We start from the raw sequence: 19,937 nt of genomic DNA, 5'->3' as shown, positions 1-19,937 counted from the left end.
TCTTTGGTCAGTCCTTGTTATTAACTGTGGAACTGCAGACACACAGCTTGTCTTTCTGTTTTTTCTTCTCCAGCATGTATCTCAGTTTCTGTCAAGATTTCAAATATATTAGTACCTTTTTGGGCCAATTCTGGCTTCCAAACGCAGAGTGGGGTGAGCACAGCAGGAATCTCTCTCTCTGTTGTCCTCTCTCTAGAAGAATTCCTTGTTTCTGGAATATTGTTTTTAATATTAATTCTGGAATATTGTATTTAATATTTAATTATGTAAGTTGCAATGAGAAGATTCATGAAAGCACATGAGTGCTTTTTTGCAGTTTTGCAGAAAAATCAATGTTGCTGGGATGCTCAAAGAGCCCACCAGACTCTGCAGATGGCACCTCAAATTTTAATTTTAATAATTTCTTCTTTTCAAGGCTACTTGACACAAACTACATTATAAAGTCATTAGCACAGAGTCTGAAATCTGTATAATCCTTGGGACTCGTGGATTTGCAGAATGGTGCTGGTAGTCAGGAGAAAGGTTTATAATTAAAACACAAGAATCATAATTTCCATTGATATTTTTCTAAAGTAATTTGTTCATATCTGTATTTCTGTATCATTGATCACATTTTAGAAAAAAATCTGCTAAACTTAAGTCTCAATACTCTGCTAATGATAGATTAAGCACTTCTAACAAGTGCAGCCAGTGTATTCAGTGAAGATCTAAATATAATTACACTGTACACCTGAGCTCCATTTCAACTTCTCTTCCTGTCCTGGAATATAATTAGGATGGAGCCTTGGGGACACACTCACTGCTAACCAAAATCTCAATGACCTTGCTGGGGTCAAAGCAGATGTCAAGTCACAACTGAGTATGAGGCACTGACTCTAAGAATAGATTCAAATTTCCACTGTTAGGTGCAATCATGATGTGAATGAAACTACCAAGAAAATACTACAGATCTCAAAGAAAAAGTAGTCCTTAAAATAATTTTCAAAAAATAATCTTAAGGCTAACAGGAGACAGTGACAATAATTGAGACCTACTCAGAAAATTTAGTAATTTTCTTTTTCTGCATGCTTGTGTTAGAGCTTCTGAAAAAAGTGGCTAGTGGTCAACGACTAATTTACATTTCCTGGTTCATAACCCTTAAAAACAGTTATTCTGTAGGGTCAGTGAGTTTGGGAGACTTGGGAAATTGTGGTTCAGCCTTCTGCTCCAGCAGTGGCATCTGTGCTAAAGCTCCAGCTCTCCAGGCCTTGGGATGCCACTGCAGAACAGGACAGTGTGCTCTGTCTGGGACGTGCAGATGTGTCCTTGTGCCACCTCCTCACCTGGAAAGCAGCTCCTCTCCCTGCTGAGCCTGCCCTGCCTCAAGCCACATCTCTGTGGTGTTTCTCCTTGTGTCAGGGCTCGCCACAGAACCAGGTCAGTGGTGGGTGGAGGCTCCAGAGGGACACAGAAGGCAGCTGATAATCAGCCACATGGTCGTGCAGCCCTTTGTAAGGAGATGCTGGTGCCCACAGCTTGCTCCATAGGTACAGAGGAGATCTGGCAGCCACTCTTGATCTCCCAGGAGTCAGGCCCAAAAGACACAAGACAGCCCAGCAGAGCCCAGGCAGCCCAGCCATAGGCTTCATGGGCAAGGAAAGCAATGAAGAGTCTGGGAATTTGCTCAGCACTGAGGCGTTTCAGGTGTCTGCAATAAACACAATCCAATACAGCACATTGTAAACTGCTGATAAAAATCATCAGTGTAAGTTTAGTGCAGGACTAAATAACTTTCTTCTGGGTGCAGATCTCTTGTAGATCTTTTCCTGCAAATAGAGGCTGCTTTAAGAGTGCCATTTCCCTTGAAGCTGTGATTAGCATTTATTTCCCCATGCTACAGTTAAATTTAGCACTAGATCTACTTATTTTTTAAAACTAGGAACTTACTAAAATCTTCAGATTTTTCTTCATAGAACAAACCAGGAATGAATAAAGTGCTCTTCGAAAGTGGCAATATTCTATACACATTTTTCTATTACAATAATTGCAACAGACTATTAAATTTCATTATATCTGACATCATACAGAGTTATTAATATGGAACTAAAACAATTCCTCTGAGTGGGACTTTGAATATTATTTCTTACTGAGATTACGTATTCTTTAAGAAACTGGATTAAAATTATTTACATGTATTTTGCGCTAAGCTGCTTATTCATGAATAATAATCAAATAAACAGAACATATCAATTTATTTCAGATCTATAAAATACAAATCTAAAAATATCATTTTACAGACAATGTTCACCATTTAGTTTGTATTTTAGTATGATCTAAAGCCCATCTTGCACAGAATAATAATGTAACAGAATAACAAAATAGTCTACATTTTAATCTTCGAGATTTCCTTAACTGGGGTCTACCATTTACATCAAAAATACTTGTGCACAGTAAACAATTAAACATCTACATTTCAAGAATAGATTGGCTACATCTCATAACTGAGACACTGATTACAGTACATTTATTAAAAATCCTTCAAGAATGCATTCAGTTGTAGCAGTAGTTAAAATCATAACAGTTCTGTGAAATGATCAAAGCAAATGATAACAGAATTTTAAAACTCAGTTAATCATTTATACGTAATGTAAAGCCCACGTAACACTACAATGAAGGAAGAAATTACATGGGCACAAGTGCAAAAAAGCAATATTATAAGCCATCTTCTCTCTTTGGTAACAATCAATTAGCAAGAAGTATACCATAATAATTCAAGTCAAAGACTAATTCAAGCTATATGTCTTTTTCCTTTCCTACCATAAGCAGACTTGATTTGCAGGCAATCTACAGTAGAGAGTTAAAATTCTACTTACACTGCCCAGTTTTTCCTCTTTCAAGTTTAAATATTGAAATTAAAGACAAGGGGGTTTTTTCTTTCATAAATAGCTTTTCAGTAGTATTGTTTCTTCAGGAATTTGAAAATAAATAGCAAAATATACACAACTTCAAAGATTACATTTAATTCCTTCTAGGTATATCCTGAAAATATATCACCAAGGAATAAATAACTTTGGGTTTTTCAGATATTTGGTAACATGTCAATTACTCTTAGATAAGGAGTTTTCTCTGAGGGATAAGGAAGTACCATTGCTTTTTCTACAAAGCTTTTCCTATACAGGTGGAATTTTAATAACTTTGCACTAAGAATATAATCTGTAATATAATATGGATGTTACCCACTAAAACGTACAGTAAAAAAATCTTTCAAAATTAAACCTTCAGAACTTCATGTTCAAATCTGAGTAACTATGTAGTTCTCCTAGCAGTCAAGATTGGTTGTCTGTATGAGGAGGTCACAGTAAGGCAATTTCCCCCAATGGCAGAGCCAAAGTTCCTTTCTACTTACAACATATTAAAAATCCAGAAAGGACAAAATGCTGAGGAGGGGACAAAAGACAAGGATGTAGATGGAGAACACTCAAGCCTAAACCATCCTGAGACATATGGATTCTCTACAGAGATTTCACTAAAACCATAGATTTTATATAAATTCTTCTGGTTTTGAAGGACTTGACCCTCATGAACAATTAAGGTCATAGGGGTAGGTTATCATCTTGCTCAACCTCCTCCTTATACTTATCTGAAATTATTGCTAAAGAAGGAAAAAAATAATCCAAGCCAAAAGAGCAAAGGAACTAAAAGAATCCAGCAACTTGAAGTGTCATTAGAAATGGAAAAAAAATATTATCTGCAGTAAGATCTTCTGGAGGGTCAGAGTAAAGTCCTTGCCTTTTTACAAGATCCATTTAAGCTGCCAGGAGAGAAAAGGCAATTTTGATTGCTCATTTATTCATAATTCAGAAATAACATGTAAGTTCACTAACCTCCTATTCACACCCACAGTTAATTTACATAAAATATTAAGCAGAATGTTTTTCTACTCCTTGTTTGATTCCAAGCACAAGATGCAAAAACCAGTTAAATTGCACTGTCCAGCCCTTATCTCGGCAAACCTCTATCTGATCAAGAAAATGCTTTTTGGCATCTTCTTCACTTTTCCCTACTGTCAGTGCTTCCCTGATATATTCAATATCTTCTTTGCTGGTTAATTGGGGCATTCCAGTCATCAGCATCATGGAGAACAGGATGATCAGCAGGTTGGTGTGGTGTCGGAGAGCTAAATAAGCCTTCACACATACATCCTGTGAGAGAGAAGAGATTTTTGTTAATTGAGGAGATGGATTGAGAGGGATGGTGTAGGAATTTCACAGGACTCTCATTAACCAATGCCATTCAATCACTCAAGTGTCAGTGACAGGAGAGCCATTCAACTGAGTTGAAATGTGACACAAACTCCTGCACCTGCTGCTCAGTGTAACTTCATTCACCACAGCTTGGGGCAACAAGAACTGTTTGGGTGTACAACAAACAGCTCTTAATACTACATTAATTACTAAAGCATAAAACCTTAGCCTCACCAGAATTTCACAAGAATTTCTCTACCATATAACCTCTTTCTGTGGCTGTTAGAAGAGACAGCAATAATTCCCTGTCTTGCTTTCCTGTTGGGATGTTCCCATTTAAAGACTGTGGCTGGCAAGTGAGACTGAACAAAGCAGCACCTCCAGGGGATTGCTCTTCATTTTCTCTAGATGTCTATTAACTGTGCAGTGGTGACGGATTATTTAACAGGGAAGATTTTCAGCCTTGGTGTTTAAGGAATTTTGCTAGCTGACAGCTCTAGTCTTCAGGCACTCTGCCTTGCTGCAGGATTTCTATCACTATGCACTGTCATTCTGGATTCCACAGGCGTTTTTTAGAGCCTTTTCATTTCCATGTATAAATAATCTGTGCTTAACAACAGAACTTTTAGAAGAATGACATTTCTGCAGCTTGGAAAAACATGCAATGCTTTAAAAACAATTATTTCCTCCTAAGAGACTAATACATAAATTGAAATTATTACTTCTTATATTAAATTTATAACTAATTTACTAGCAGAAATAAGAACAATGCAATGAAGACATCAATCATCAATCAACTAGAAATTGGGTCTGCAATGCAGTAATGTAAAAATGTGAAAAAATTTTCCAAGAAGGTTGTTATTATTTAAACCACAGCTGAAGCAATGCTAATTTTTACCCAGTTAAATATTCAATTTAACCTTTCAACAGCTGTATATTAAACTTTTGAATAATGCTTGGGAAATCCAAGTATTTTAATGTAAATGTCCAACAAATCCCAACAGTCCTCCAGAACACAGGGCATTTTTTACAAGATATATGGTTTTTTTCTTCTCTAAAATGGGAAGAAGTGCACAAATAATCTTAACATCTATCACTGTTTACATCAGCAACACCAGGACCCCCAGCTAGACAGGTTAGGAAAATGCAAAGGAAGGAAGATGATACATTGAAGATCTGTCTGTACAATTTCTTTTTTTAGTATTGCCTGGGAACTTAAATCTTTTACTCTATTCCCAAATAAATTCTGTTCTGAAATAAGATCATACTTATGAACACCAGTGTCAGTTTAGTTCTAGCACAGCAAAAGATTAAATGCAACGGTCAAAGCACAGTTTACAATAGAAAACACCATCACCTTATCACAGGGAATAGCTTCTCTCCATTATAGCAGGAGAAAAATTTATTTTTTGTATTCTTAACTTCAAACAGAGAAATCTTGTCACAAGGGTTAGTCTGTGTTTTGTTACCCTTGAAAGAGATGAAAGGTCTTTATAGTTATATCAAAGAAGGTTTTACATTTCTGTATGGATGATGTATCTCACTGCTTCGGGTGTCTGAGACAGAAAAACAATTATGCAGTCAAGAAAAGCCTGGTATCACTGCATCTCAAAGGCAATCCTTCCAGGAATTCAAAAGATTTTAAAAATCTGCATGTGCCTGTTACAGTTATTCATTCAGACAGGAACTGGATGTGGTTTTGCATTAGTATTTTCCAAGAAAAGGAATTTTTACACTTCTGAGAGAGGCGGTGAGAACCAAAAATAGCCCAGACGATAGGTGTGTGTCAAGGGCAGGCACATGTTTACTGTGGGATTGAGAAGAAAGCTGATAACTCATCTAAAGCCAGAGGCAAAATGAGAGGAGCTGAGGAGAAAGCAAATTGCCCAAAAGGAAAGAAAAGAACAATCATTCTAAAAGCCTGTCCTAATTATTATTATCCTAAAATCCAGGCATTTTTATAATATAAAGTTCCCAAGTTCTGTTACATAGGCCATCCCTTCCTTGTACAGTATACTCCAAATAAGTATTTCTCAGTGATGAATTGAGTACCCTTTTATTTTCTGTGACCTTTGTTTGACAATCAAATTTTGAGATTTTGTAATTAAATAAATCCACTCTTCTGCAGTGAACTTTGGTCAAAGTTATTTGTCATTTTAACCTTCTCCATCATCTGCAATATGAGCTCTGGCTAACACATCTGTATGGACTATGTCCAGGGAATAAAAAAGAAATAAAATTTCATAAAAGTAGATTATTAAGTTAATAAAAACACCCAAGACTGTAAAAAACAAAGGAGTCTTCTGAAGTACAAACTGTTTAAATGTAGTAAAGTACAAAATAATGAGAGATGTTCTTAAAAATTAATGAAGGATAAATGCTGAGACTTTTCCATTAATACTTGAATGAGTCAGCAGGCAGACTGAATGAATCCCTCAATATTAGGAAATATGATGAAACAAGTCAACTGAAAAATGAAACTACAATTTTCAGGTTTTTTAAACTCTGGCCATGTAATTAAAACACATACATTTTTTTATAGCCAAATATGTGATGCAAATCTTGCTCTGTGTTACTCTTTTACTTGTATAGAAGTATTTTATTTTTTACTGGTCTTTGAGACAGAAAAGACTTTTAAAGTACTACTGCAATAGTGGTATATAAACAGTAGCTATTGCAGCAGAACTATACATGAACTTACATTTTTTTGGTCAGTTTATTGCTGTCTGTGCCTAAACCATGTCACTTAAAATGCCCAGATCACCCATCACCATCACACCTCCCATCACCATCAGAACTCACAACAGTGAAAGCACATTAATCACCTTTTATCTGGCCAAGGACACAAGTGGAAGTGACATTGGTGCTATCACAGCATTCCTAAACTGTGCATTACTGGGATGGTAGTAGTACTTAGTAACTTAGAAATTGGTACCAGAGTAACAAAAAGTTTATTTAGTCAAACCCAGGACTCCATGATGGAGGCATGATGTATTGAAGAGAGGCTATGACCAAACTTATTTCCAATTGATTTTGGTATCTGGGCTGCTGAAGCAAAGGTCAGATCCTCTCTAAAGAGCTGGATGATCCATATAGATGAAAACAACTTTACCTCACTGCAGACACCTTTCAATTCTCCATTAGCACACTTCTATTTTCTGCCTCAAGAACAGAAGTCTTCTTTGAAATTACCTACCCCAGAATGGGGCTTCAGTCCCACACCTGTACATGACTTAATAGCTGTAGGAACAGTATCATTGTTGTACACAGCACAGCTCACAGGCTTCCCTGAGAGCATGGGCTCAGCATTCCCTTCCCATGTTCCCTTTCCAATAGTTCCAACCCATGGCAAACCCCACCCTAACATCTTTTGATCTACAAGTTCCCTTCAAAACACTTCCACTGTGATAAAGGCAGACCTGGCAAAAATGAAAATTCAAGGATTGCAGCTGGTTCTTTAATTATTTTCAGAAGTTTCAAAGATCATTGGTTCTTCTTTGCATGAGTCCTCTCCACACATGGCCTCTCCCTTTTGATTGTCTCTGGTGGACAATGTGATTCGTCCTAACATAAGGATACCGCAAGGTGGGAATTGCAAGAGGATCCAAATGGATCCCCATCCATGGCAGGGAAGCCTGCAGGATGTGGCCAGCCTGAAGATGGGTAACACTCATTTTTGGATGAGTGAGTAAAAGCACTGAGATGCAGCCACATATGGAGACAAAATGCTGAAGTAATTGCATATGTGTTCAAAGGGACACAGTCACCATCCACCAGGAAGAACCTTAATTAGGTACTTGGAAAACCAGACTCCATTCTGGACTAGTTCACCCACATGGAATCCAGAACATGAAATTCAGGCTTTGGCTTTGACTCACACCACAGGAGAACTTTTCTTTTAATATTATAAGGAACTTGCTTTCTAAATCAGACACTTTACTCAAAGTCTCTAAAGACCTCAGACATACATGTACTTTTGAGCAACCATGCTCCCATTCATTTCATTAAACATAGGAACTGCATACTAAATTCCCTCTTTGACCAGGTTCGACACTAGCTCAAATAATCCCAACAGGTTTGAAAGCAGTAAATTTCAAATAGAAGCAATAGAACAGATTTTTAATGCCATTTCTTTTACAGTTAAATCTATCCATCCACTTCACGAACCACCATCTGAGATAGCTTAGGGTCACTACAGATTTTTACTCAGATGCAGCAGTCCAAGTCCCAGAACTCGAGAGCAGACTCAGGAGGAAATAACACTGGCCAAGCCAGCTGATGAATGCCTCAATCCTCATACTCCACAGAGGCTCTGCTTAGAGCCATGAGCTTCTTCTAATTGCACCAACACTGAAGCCTTCTGCAAAGTGTTTTCAATCAAGACAAGAAACAAAGAAAGAACTGCTTATCTGGTCTGCTGCTAATGAGCTTTTCAGTGTGCCTTTGTGAATGTTTGAATTCTAGTTCCCATAATTGTACAGATAATTTTTTTCTCTTAGTTGGGCCTAAAATATCCCGGAATCATATTATGATTCGGTACATTTTATTAACATAATACCCAGGAGCCTAGATCTTTGAAAATCAAGGCACTAATGCTCATTTTGGAGGGTAAAAAAAAATTGCTTAATTGATTTGCAGCTAAATTCCCATTCTTTTACCTGAAATTTGTGGAAATGGAGACTTGTCTTCTTTCCGGAAGTTCCCATGACATACAGAAAATCTGGAGTCAGCACAAAAGGAACTCTCTCCTTATTAATTCCAAGGAAGCTTTTATAATTCCCAAGAATATGGCCAAAATCAATATGGAAAAGGTTACCTTCATAAGGAGAAGAAGAAGTTACATTCACACAAATACAATAAACTGCTTAGGTGTATTCACAGGAGTTCCAACCCCTTTCTTTCGGTATATATGATCACTCTTAAGTTCAGCAGAAAAGACTATTTTCTTTCTTTTTCTGGGAAATAAATAAGTCTGTCCTCTTAGCAAAATTACTTTTTGTTTATCTTTGGCAGTTGTTAAAAGTCTGGCAGAAGCTGCTGTACTATGTAAACATACACTCACAGCTTTTCAAAAATAACCAAGGAAAGCTTGTGCCTCATACCCGTAACAATCAGAGCATCACTACACGGAAAAGGCTTGGGGGTTATGTCTCAAACACCCATGGGATTCTGGCACTACCCATCTCCTTGGCAAATGTCATTGACTAGAACATGCTTTCTCCTCACAGACCTCCATTAGTGATTTCTAAACCACTCTGTGTGTTCCAAGTCTGCATTGTCACCCTTTGGATAGCTTTGAGAGAGTAGCAGGGCATCAGTTCCCACAAAAGCAATGAAAACCTCTCCTTTTAAGGGTCACTACACCTACAGGACTGGAGTGTGCTGCTCCTCTCCACATGACTTTATTACTTTCACTGGCACTCAGGAAATGGATACAAGAGTATGGTTACTTAAAAACACAGATTTGTAGTAGTGGCATATTTATTAAAAAAGATAAAATATCGAATTATATACGATGATACTTAACAGTGATCTGTAGGTGGAATATCCTTAAACGTTCCAGATTTTAAGCCAGCTTTCAAGTTCCCCCAGCCTACCAAATCTGACTCTCTGCAGACCTCTCAGACTGAGATCCTTCTGGCCCCTGAGGCTCAAGAGAGATCCTGTTAAAGACTCTGAGGCAAACCTGCTCATGACCACAACAGAACAACACCTCTTTTTCAGTTTCTGTCTATTGACCCATGCCTCATGTTCTGCCATCACATTATATTATATACATCACATTATATTATACATAATGTTGAAATGAAAGCATTTCTTAGTCACTTCTTCCCCAAGGGCTTCTGCTGAATTTTTTTACTGTAGTCTTCAATTAGATAATTTCTGCCTTCAGGGTACTTCTTCTCTCCAGCCTTCAACTGATAAAACTTTAATATAATCAATAATAAATATTCAGCCTTCTAACTATTTTCCATCTCTTACCAGAGACTAATTATGAAGTGAGAGGATCATGAAATTAAAAGTGAATTCCTTAGACTAAATAAAACTCCTCCATATGTACTGATTGTTATGGGGTTCTTTCCATAGGTAAGTGAAATTAAGGATGAAACAATGTGCAGCTATGGAAGTAACTCCCAAAGTTTGGAGTACAATAAAACTGTGAATTTCTTCAGGAGGATATAACCATCCGACAGATTTTACTGGGTAAACAAATATACTCCATGTACACCTATTCCTAAAATTTTTTACAACAGTACACAAAGCAACTATATTCCTCAGAGATGAAAACAGTCCAGTCAATTCTGAGAATTCAGTTCCACTGAACACTGTGAGAATCACAGCCACACATCAGATAGATGAACAGCTGCCTGCTTTATAAAGTTTTTTGGTGTTCAAACCTTAGATGTAGAAAGTAAAAAAAATTGTTTTACATTTCTAATGACTTATTTTGTATCAAATTGCTCCTTGGAAAATAATGGCATTATTAATGATAGATATCTCCAGCCTGTACGATGTCCAACAGGGGTGAAAATACATTTCAATGCTACTTGACCTTGTAAGCACCACTGACAGAACTGGTTTGTGTCTCTTCATTCATTGTTAAATGCACTATTTATTAAAATGAAACATAAATCTAGTGAAGTATAGACAGTCTGCACATCTATGAAATTCTCAAAAAAAACAACCCACCTGTTTCTGTAATCATGATGTTGTCGTTGTGCCTGTCTCCTATTCCAAGTACAAAGGTTGCCACACAGTATCCAGCACAAGAATAAACAAATCTTTCCACAGCTGCCTGAAACTAAAAATAAATCTTAGAGATGTTAAATGCTTCAATGCTAGGCATTAAATGCAACCATTCTCTAAGTTATGTACATTTGTGATGAAATGTAGCTATCAAGAGTTAGGCAAACTGTTCTATAAAATACAGCACTGCACAGCAGAGACCAAGCTCACAGCTCTGTACTGCACCCCCTGTGCTGGCTCTGTCCCTCAGCACAGAAAAGCAGCACACAGCAGCTCACACATTCTGAGGGAAAAATGTGGCAGAAAGCTGCAGTGGGTCAGTGGATGTACACAAGCAAAGGAGTTGTGAGTACCCAAGCCTGCACCTGAATCCTCTAAAACCACATTGCCTTTCAGTGCTCTTAGATGTCCTCTCACCCTGCTCCTCGTGTATCACTTCTAACTTCCATTGATAAAGGAGTGATTTCAGAAGCATCCTGTCTCTCAGGAGCTTGGCTGCCAGCTGGATGCTAAAGGCTCATTCATAGACACCCACAGCTGAGTGCAGGGAAAATGAATGGATTTTTCAAAACCCCACAAGTAACAAACACAAACATATGGACTCAATGCTCCTAAATTAGTAGGGTGCAATTAAAAATCCTTCCTAAAAATTCAAAGAACTCACCTTCTCTTCAATCATGCATCTTTCCTTGAGCCATTGGTTTAATATTTCATCCTTAAATGCACCAGTGTTCCCAACTGTACTCTGCTGAATTTTGGCAATTGTTGTAGCATCTTTCACAATTTCGATCATTCCTTAAGAAAATGAGGAAAAGGTTAGAAGAAGTTATTACATTTTTATCAAAGCATACTAAAAATATTCACAATTAAATTTTAAAATGTGTTTAAAAACCAACTGCAGATTTTCATAGGTTGTGAGCAGAAATTTATTTGACAAGGAGCAATGGTTCCTGTTCATTCCCAGCTGAAACCAGCCAGAGTTCATAAAGAGCCTGGCATCAAAATTCCTTCTCTTTTAAAATGGATGTATCACATGATGAGTGGGGACTCACTGCATAAAGCTTTTCCCAAGGAGAGGGAATATTCCTGTCCTGATCCCAATTCACATTTTCCCCAGCTTCTCTCCAACTTAACAAATACAAGGAGCTGAAGAAAAGCTTTCATTTTGCTGCAGTCTAGGAATGCAAGTCTTGCCAGGGCTGTGACAGAGGAATAGAGCTGACCCTCCTGCAGTAAATCCAATTTAAGCTTAAGTGTGCATTTACACAGAAAGCTCAGAAATCCTAGTTCACAGCGAGGTACAGCACTGGGATTGCTGGTGGAAAGCTCTGGTTGTCAGGGCCATGGGGCCTGTCCCTAAACTGAACAGACCCTTGCCAAGGCACGCTGGCACATCACAGCAATACCGTGCAGAAACAGGGCCTTGTCCTGCTCCTGCCAGCACGGCATGTGACAGAGAGGAAGCCAGAGGGAAATGCAGAAACAGAGGCTGCAACACAACCCTGCACTGTAGCCAAAACTAGCAAATGCAGTCCAGACTGGGCATGCCTATATGGGGGAAAGTCAGATTTTAATTGAATTTATTTGGTAATTGGAATTTTTTTTTCCCTCTGGTTCAAGTTCAACAGTGTCTTCTAGCTTCAGCTCCAGTTCAGAGATAAGCAAGCAAACAAAAATATCCATTTCTCTCCAAAGCAATTCAAAGCAGCTTCTGAGTTGGTTTCAATTTAAATGTCTGAAGCAGATAAATTTCTTTCTAATCATAATCCCACCCTTTTGCAATTACTGAATGATGTGCAAATTTTCCTGTAACAGAGTAACAACACAGCAATCGCCTCCTGCCCTCTCTGCATGGCTGAATTCATGGCTGAATACCCCTGGAGGTATTTTCTTCTGTCTTTACAGTGGCCTGGATATGTTTGCCACAAAACTATGGTGAAACTATGACCGCCAAAACCCACCACCAAGACCACCAAATTTACAAGCTTTGCATTTTGATCTCTGCTTGTCAAGCTGGTGTTTTTCTCCCGGGTGTGAGCTGCAGCTCCCATTCCAGCGGTTGGAAAAGCTTTCCCTGGCTGTGCTCACAAATCTCCCTCTGCCGGCCAAGAGCTCCTTGTTGGCGGGGGAGCAGAGCCGGCTCAGGAGGTGCCAAGGACAGCAGGTCTCAGCTGGGCTGCATCCAGCTGGGAGGGAGTGCAGCAGGAAATGCACCATGCAATGTGTGTCTGGAGCTCTGTGGTGACTCTTCTAAAAGCCAGCTTGAACTTCTTATTTTCTGCAGTGATGCTGCACAGTGAGTAGTGGTAATTGCCTCCCAGAGCCAGGAACATATGGACATGTCAAAGGGAGAGAGAGCAGGGTGTGACCTTGTACCAGTGATACAGAGAAGAGAAAGTCCATCCTACACAGGCCTGCTTGGCATAGCAGTGGAAAGGACAGATGCTGCCAAAATTACAAACTGCACTGGATGCAATGTCTTTAACAGAATGAGAATGCTCTGTGCAGGAGGAGGTGCCAGCCCCAGATGTAAGACACTCATTTCCCTATGCTCAGTGTAGAGTGGGGCACTGGCCTTGTGTCAATACACAGAAACTGCCCAAGTTCCATGGGAGTATTAATAGAGAGGGAAGAAGCAGCCTGGAAGAAGACCACATGTGAATACTGTGAAAGAACATTTGCATGCCACTACTCTTTGGTTCTGCTCCAAACAAGCATAAGCTCTACATCAAAGTGTGCCACATTGGGCATTACTAATTTAGGCTGCAGGTATTCTCAGCAAACCAAGCAGAAGTGTTAATATGATTAACCATGCCCCTGCTGTGGTGCTAAAAGGATGCTAAATTCTTACAGCTCCCCCATACCTATAGGAAAATCAAATATTATTTCCTTGAGACAGAAGAACGGGGAATCAAGTATGAAAATGCTAGAATTACTGGCAGAATTCGTCCTTATTCCTTCATTTTTTCAATACATTACATTTTCTTGAGATAATTTTAAACAAAATTAAATCCGATCCTAAAAAGCGCTTTAAAAATTAGATTTAAAGCTTCTAAAGAAGAGGAACCCCCTGACTTTCCTTATATTTATATATAGTTAGCATTTTGATGTACAATTTTCCATTTTCTTTATTATTAAAATTCTATCAATAAATATAATTCAATTTTAAAACATTTCTATTAGGAGAAAAGAAACTCTCTTATGTCACACTACCAGGTATTTTACCAGTGAGTTTGGGTTTCCTGAGATATCCTGAAATCAAAAGGATGTTAAAAAATTTTATGTGGCAATGGATTTTAGAGAAGAAGTACATCACATAAGTATATTAAAGAGTTATAAAGAGTCTTAATTTTATTGGGAATTCTTACTTGATTTCTTTCACCACAAGTTCTGAAAAATTGATCATCTCTGCTGCAGGAACTAATGCCCAGAGAGAAATATTACCTGAGTATCCTGTTAAGTAATGTTGCTGCTTCTATGTGGTATAAGGTATGAAGATTTAGGTCAGGAAAAAATGTAAATGTTTTGCTCTTTATTTTATTCCTATCAACACAGTAAAATACATCTTGAATAAGTCACTCACTTTCACTGATGTTTCATATAAATATTGTTATTAAAGAGTAGCTTGCAGCACAGGCCAAGCCATTGCACAGGAATCACAGCCAGCAAACAGCTGTGCTATAGCTCAGGGAAGGGCAGAAACCACTGCCAAGCTGCACCTGAAGGCTGCTCACAGCAAGTGTAATAAAGTGCTGCTTACCTCAGGACTACAGCACATATTAGAATAGTTCTCCCAGATCTTCTGAAAATATGGTATTTTGAATTTCTAATCACAGTAAGTGTGATCACATACCTATTTTGTTCCCTGTAGAAATGCAACCATATGGCAACAAACAGAGATCCAAGGATTCTGCTTCCCAAATGGATTCCATAATTCGAAGAATCTAGTAAAAACAAATGGATATGCTAAGTTATTTCAAATTATTTGAACATTACAGATTACTCATACAAATAACACTTCTAAGACTTCTAAGATGGGGCTAAACTTACTTTGCTATTTGATTAAGAGATGCATACAGAAAGTGTGCAGCCATTCAAGATAATCAGTCATAGGGGTTTATATTTCTTCACCTGTCCTGCAACCAGGAGATCTTTACTCTTCTATAAAGTATTAATAAATATATTGTATGGTTTCCCCATAAGGGGAGATTGAATGTGTTAGCAAGTATGCCCACTTTTCCCCATTAATACCTCCAAAAGCCCTAACAAATCAGTTGTCTGAAACAGGAGTGATGCTAGCTACCGATTTTTCATTTGCTAACTTCACCCATTGCATAAATAAAAGATAAAAACAGCTCATCAGAGAAACAGGGCATCTTGCACTAAGTAAGATTCTGTCTCTAGTGTCATGGACATATTTTCTGAAAAATACTTCTGCTAGGATTTTTCTCCTGAGAAGCTGAGAGGCCTCAGAAACAAAATGTAAAAAATGATTATCTGCTGCTGTGGAATGCAACAGGTGCATCTGTGATTGGTCTCATGTGGATTGTTTCTACTTGATAACCAATCACAGTCTAGCTGTCTCAGACTCTCTGGTCAGTCACAAGATTTTATCATTCCTCTCCTTTCTAGCTTTCTGATGAAATCCTTTCTCTTTCTTTAGTGTAGTTTTAGTATATAATTTTCTTTTAATATAATATACATCATAAAATAATAAATCAGCCTTCTGAAACATGGAGTCAAGATTCTCATCTCTTCCCTCTCCTGGGACCCCTGCAAACACCACCACACCCTAGAACACTAAAATGTGAAATATGTCTGGCATACGGCAGGAAAAGCCAGGGTAGCTGTATGCACTGTGTCCGGTTGGGATGAAGCTCCCTTTCTTCAGAGCAGTTTGTAGTGTGCTGTGGTGTAGGGGGTGGCCAAAGCAGAGCTGGGAACACACTGATGTCCCCATGTCCCAGCTGAACAGTGCCTGCTGGGTGCCAAGGCTGCCAGTTCCTCACCCGACTCACTGTGACTAGATTGGGGTGCACAAGAGATTGGGAGGGGACACAACCAGGGACACAACCTGAACCAACCAAAGAAATATCCATGCTGAACAATGCCATGCTCAGCAATAAAACAGGGAGCAAGGGCTTATGTAGGTTAACCATCTTCTGTGCAGGTGTTGGATTTCTGGGCTGTTTAGATGGTCTGGGAAAAAGCCCAAAGATGGCCTTGGGCCCCCGGGTTCGAAAGGACGAGAGGAAGCTTCAGATTTGTTCTTGGTCTTGGTGTTTATTAATTGCTTATCTAAAAGATTTTCTCTTGGCCTGACAGAGTTCTGCTCAGCAGTCAGCCATGGGCACACACTGAAAGCCCCTGGGGCGGCCACCTATCTTTATACCCGGAGTTACGTATACAATATTTATCATTTTTCTCCAATACCCTCTATCCTTATTAACCAGTGTTCCCCTAGTAAGGTCCAATCCTGGAGTGCCAACTCCACCACAGAAGATGGAGGCTTAGAGGAAGAAGAAGAAGGAGAAGGGCACGCCCCAATCCCTCCATCTTGCCTCTCTAGACCCCCCTGTACAGGGATCTTAAACCCTGTATCTCACACTTCAATTAACTTGTCCCTTCACCATTCACCCCAGTGAAATCCTCCCGTCCTCATACTGATGTCATCTCCCATGTGGGATCAAAGTCCAGCCACCAGACATTTCTGGCAACATTCCAGGACTCCCGAGCCCCCCAGGGGTAGTCTGGTTCACCCTGCACCCCAGTTCTGAGAGACTGAGATCCCACATGCAGGGACTGGCTGGGAACAGGTTCACCCATGGGATGTAGAGTGACTGCCTTAGCACCACCACTTGTTTTGTTTTCTTCCTTCATTCTTCCACATCTCCTTTGTGTATTAAACCATCTTTAGCTCAACTCACAAGTTTTCTTGCTCTTCCTCTTTTTCCATCCCACCGGGGTTAATCCATAATACAGTACAACAAAGATGAGCCAGTGCTGACGTCAGCCTTGCCATACAGGGTTTTAAATACAAAAGACAACCTCTCATTTCATATGGACAGTGAAGACAAAGTATACACACTCTGGAAAAGCAAAATTATTTAAAAATATTTTTAAATATTCATGTTATTCTTTATAAAGTTTAGCTCTCATACCTGTAAAATTAGCATGTCCTGACGGAGGTCATCTCCATGTTTGAAGATGATGCCTATGGTTTCATTTGACAGAGCTGTTGGATCTGCACATTTAAATTCAAGCCAGAGGGGCTTCTTCTTGGATGCCATTACTTTACATTTTTCTATCTGTGAAAGACACATTTACTGTTTCCTGATGCCAACCCAAGAAACCTTTTTAACAGAATAGTTTACCAGCTTCCACTCAGCTATAACACAAGCAACACACTGAAAGCAAATGTAAAGGAGGGAGTTCAGTTGCCACAAAAAGCCTCCCTAAACCTGCACAACTTTAACCACTGTCCATGATGAAGGAAAAATGTGTATCTTGACTCTTCAAAACTGAATTTAGCTTGCTTCAGACAAATTTAAAATAGAGATTTTGACAAACCTGGAAAATACAATCTTCACAACAGCACTTTGACAGGTGCTTTGCAAAACCAGAACATGATCACTGTCCTATGCAATTTAGCACATCATCCACCCTTCTGACTTCTAGCAGCTACATTCCAGATTGTTTGATTCGATTCCCTTAGTAATGTCTTCAAATTCATGGGGGAAATGGCATTTTTGAAACTAATTTAAGGTAATCATTCATAAGATAATAGATTCCCTATTTAGTTTTATTACATTTTCAATACTGATAAATTCAGACCTGAAACTAAAGTATTTCAAATGTTTTTATCATTTATTATGGCTAAGACAACTGTAGTATGTCTGACTTTCTATTCTGGAATTCCTGATTCATTGTTGAACATTACTATGTACAATAAAGCCATCTAAAATTAAAAAAAAAATAAAAAAAGAAGCAAATTTGAGAGCACATAGGAGCATGATATAGGAGTATTTTAGTATATTCATGTTTCATCTACTGAAATTCTGAGTCTGTAGTTTTAAACAAAATAGATTTTACCATCCTTATTTTCAAAAAGGAAAGAACTTTTAAAATCATCGAACTTATTCGAAACTCTGATTTTGTTTCTAACATTTAGTTTAGACTTAAAAAAATTTAGGTCTTGAAGATTATGGACAAACAGTACTTGTTAGAATGAACATTAAATGAAAGCTTAGTTGGTTTTACCTAATGTTTTTATTCATATAGTTTGGAAAAAGAAAAGCTAACCCATTGATTTTTGGACATCCTTTGTAAATCTATTGTTTAGTTCATCTAGGAAGGTCCTGGTAGGACTGAATATTTCCTAAGTGAAGGAAAACTAGAAAATCCAGAGAAATCTTTTTTATTTTAAAACCTACTTTCTGTCAAGCTGTTGATGATTTCTGCACCAAAAAAAAAAAAATACAAAAGAGGACTGAAGAGAATATACAAAATCCTAACAAGAAACTCATATTTAAGAAATCACAAATTACTTCTGAATAAGAAATGTCTGAATTGGCTTCTGTGCTGACAGTGCCTCAGCCTTGCTCCCCTGAAAGGTGTTTCGTTATCTCAGATTGAAGACAGACCAGCTCACTGCCTGTCTTCCAAGGCACACGTTTATTTAACAGAAACAATGCCTGAACATTTGGCAATTCCTTAAATTGTATGGTTTGTCTGTCCTCAGCTAGGAGAAAATAAAGGGGCTCTTTCCTTGTAGGGTCCTTGCTGCACAAGATCCAAGGATCTTGACTGTGCTTCTTTACCCAGACCTCACGTTGCATTTTAGATGCATGATCCAATTTCCTCTCACTACATATCTGCTGATCTATGAATCTTTTTTTAACTCTGAGTCAACATACACAATCGCAATCTCACCACAAAACTGAAGGCAGCAATACCAGAAAAACCCAAGTGTTTCTTAATGTATTTCTAACAAAATCATAATGTACTTTCTAACAAAACTAACACAGAGATACTGAAAAATCAGAAATAGCTGAGGCAGATGTTTTTGTCAGTATGATGAACGTCTGGACCCAAACCTTAGTGACAGATATGAATCAGGATAAGACAGAGAAAGTAACTGGAAGAATGGAAACTGAATAAAGCCCCAAATCCCCTGAATCATATAAGAGTTTTATACAGTTATTTAATTAAAAAAAAAAAAAAGTCAGCTACCTGGTTGAATCTTGTATTCAACTAATGGAAAAAGAAAAAGTATAATTGCCATTTAATGATTAGGATTTCATGTGTTATTGCAAATTTTTTAGCCCATGGTGGCATGTTTTTACATTTAGAAAAATAATAATACCTCTGGGAACAAAAATCTACTGAGTCCATGCAATGTCACTGTGTCCACACAGAAATAAGACCTTTTGACATATTAGCAAACTTTTTACCAAGTGACACATACTTGCAATTTTTTTTTTTTTTAATTATTTGTAGAAAGTCAGAATATACTTACCACTAGTGCTCCTGCTCTTAGCCCAGGATCATATGGAACTCTAAAACTTTCTGGAAGTTTGCTGCCCTGCAATTTTTCAAGCTTTTGTCTCAGCTGTGCAATAACTGCAATTACAAGAAAGAAAACACAATGAATCAAACACTGGAAGGCAAAAAGGTTATAGGTAATCAAATTTGTTGAGCATTATACTTTAGCTAAAAACCTCTGTTTAGCTGCCATTTTAAATTGCTTTCCTCCTGGATCTCCTGATTCAAGGAATGGAGGAAAACTCGTTAATTTGCACTATCAATGGCCATGGTTGTTTCAGATACCTAAATGTAAAGTCTTCAAACACCTCAGAAGTCTTGTGCCTTCTCTGCAGTATTAGAAACACTGAACAGTAAGAGTTTAAAATGTCATTTAAATGTCAGCTTTTGTTTAAAAACAAAACACAGAAGAACAAACCAAAA

General features: G+C 38.2%; 1 protein-coding gene across 3 annotated transcripts in view; it reads right to left on the bottom strand.

Annotated features, from left to right (window-relative positions):
- Positions 1-3,286: 3,286 nt before the first annotated feature.
- Positions 3,287-19,937, bottom strand: part of PIK3CG (phosphatidylinositol-4,5-bisphosphate 3-kinase catalytic subunit gamma) — a 32,575-nt gene continuing 15,924 nt past the window's right edge. For all 3 annotated transcript variants that reach the window (XM_054278770.1, XM_054278786.1, XM_054278778.1), the window contains 7 exons: positions 19,489-19,592; positions 17,132-17,278; positions 14,824-14,914; positions 11,635-11,765; positions 10,914-11,025; positions 8,882-9,039; positions 3,287-4,181 (listed from right to left, as the gene is read on the bottom strand). In XM_054278770.1, the coding sequence (XP_054134745.1) occupies positions 3,900-4,181; positions 8,882-9,039; positions 10,914-11,025; positions 11,635-11,765; positions 14,824-14,914; positions 17,132-17,278; positions 19,489-19,592 (1,025 nt within the window). In that variant the 3' untranslated portion in view covers positions 3,287-3,899. The remainder of the gene's footprint in view (positions 4,182-8,881; positions 9,040-10,913; positions 11,026-11,634; positions 11,766-14,823; positions 14,915-17,131; positions 17,279-19,488; positions 19,593-19,937) is intronic.

This window comes from Melozone crissalis, unplaced genomic scaffold, assembly GCF_028551555.1.
Source record: "Melozone crissalis strain CALT ecotype California unplaced genomic scaffold, PUWL_Pcris_2 ptg000004l_1, whole genome shotgun sequence".
In the NCBI taxonomy this organism is placed as follows: domain Eukaryota; kingdom Metazoa; phylum Chordata; class Aves; order Passeriformes; family Passerellidae; genus Melozone; species Melozone crissalis.
Note: the sequence above shows the minus strand (reverse complement) of the source record. Positions and strands in the feature narration are given on the sequence as shown.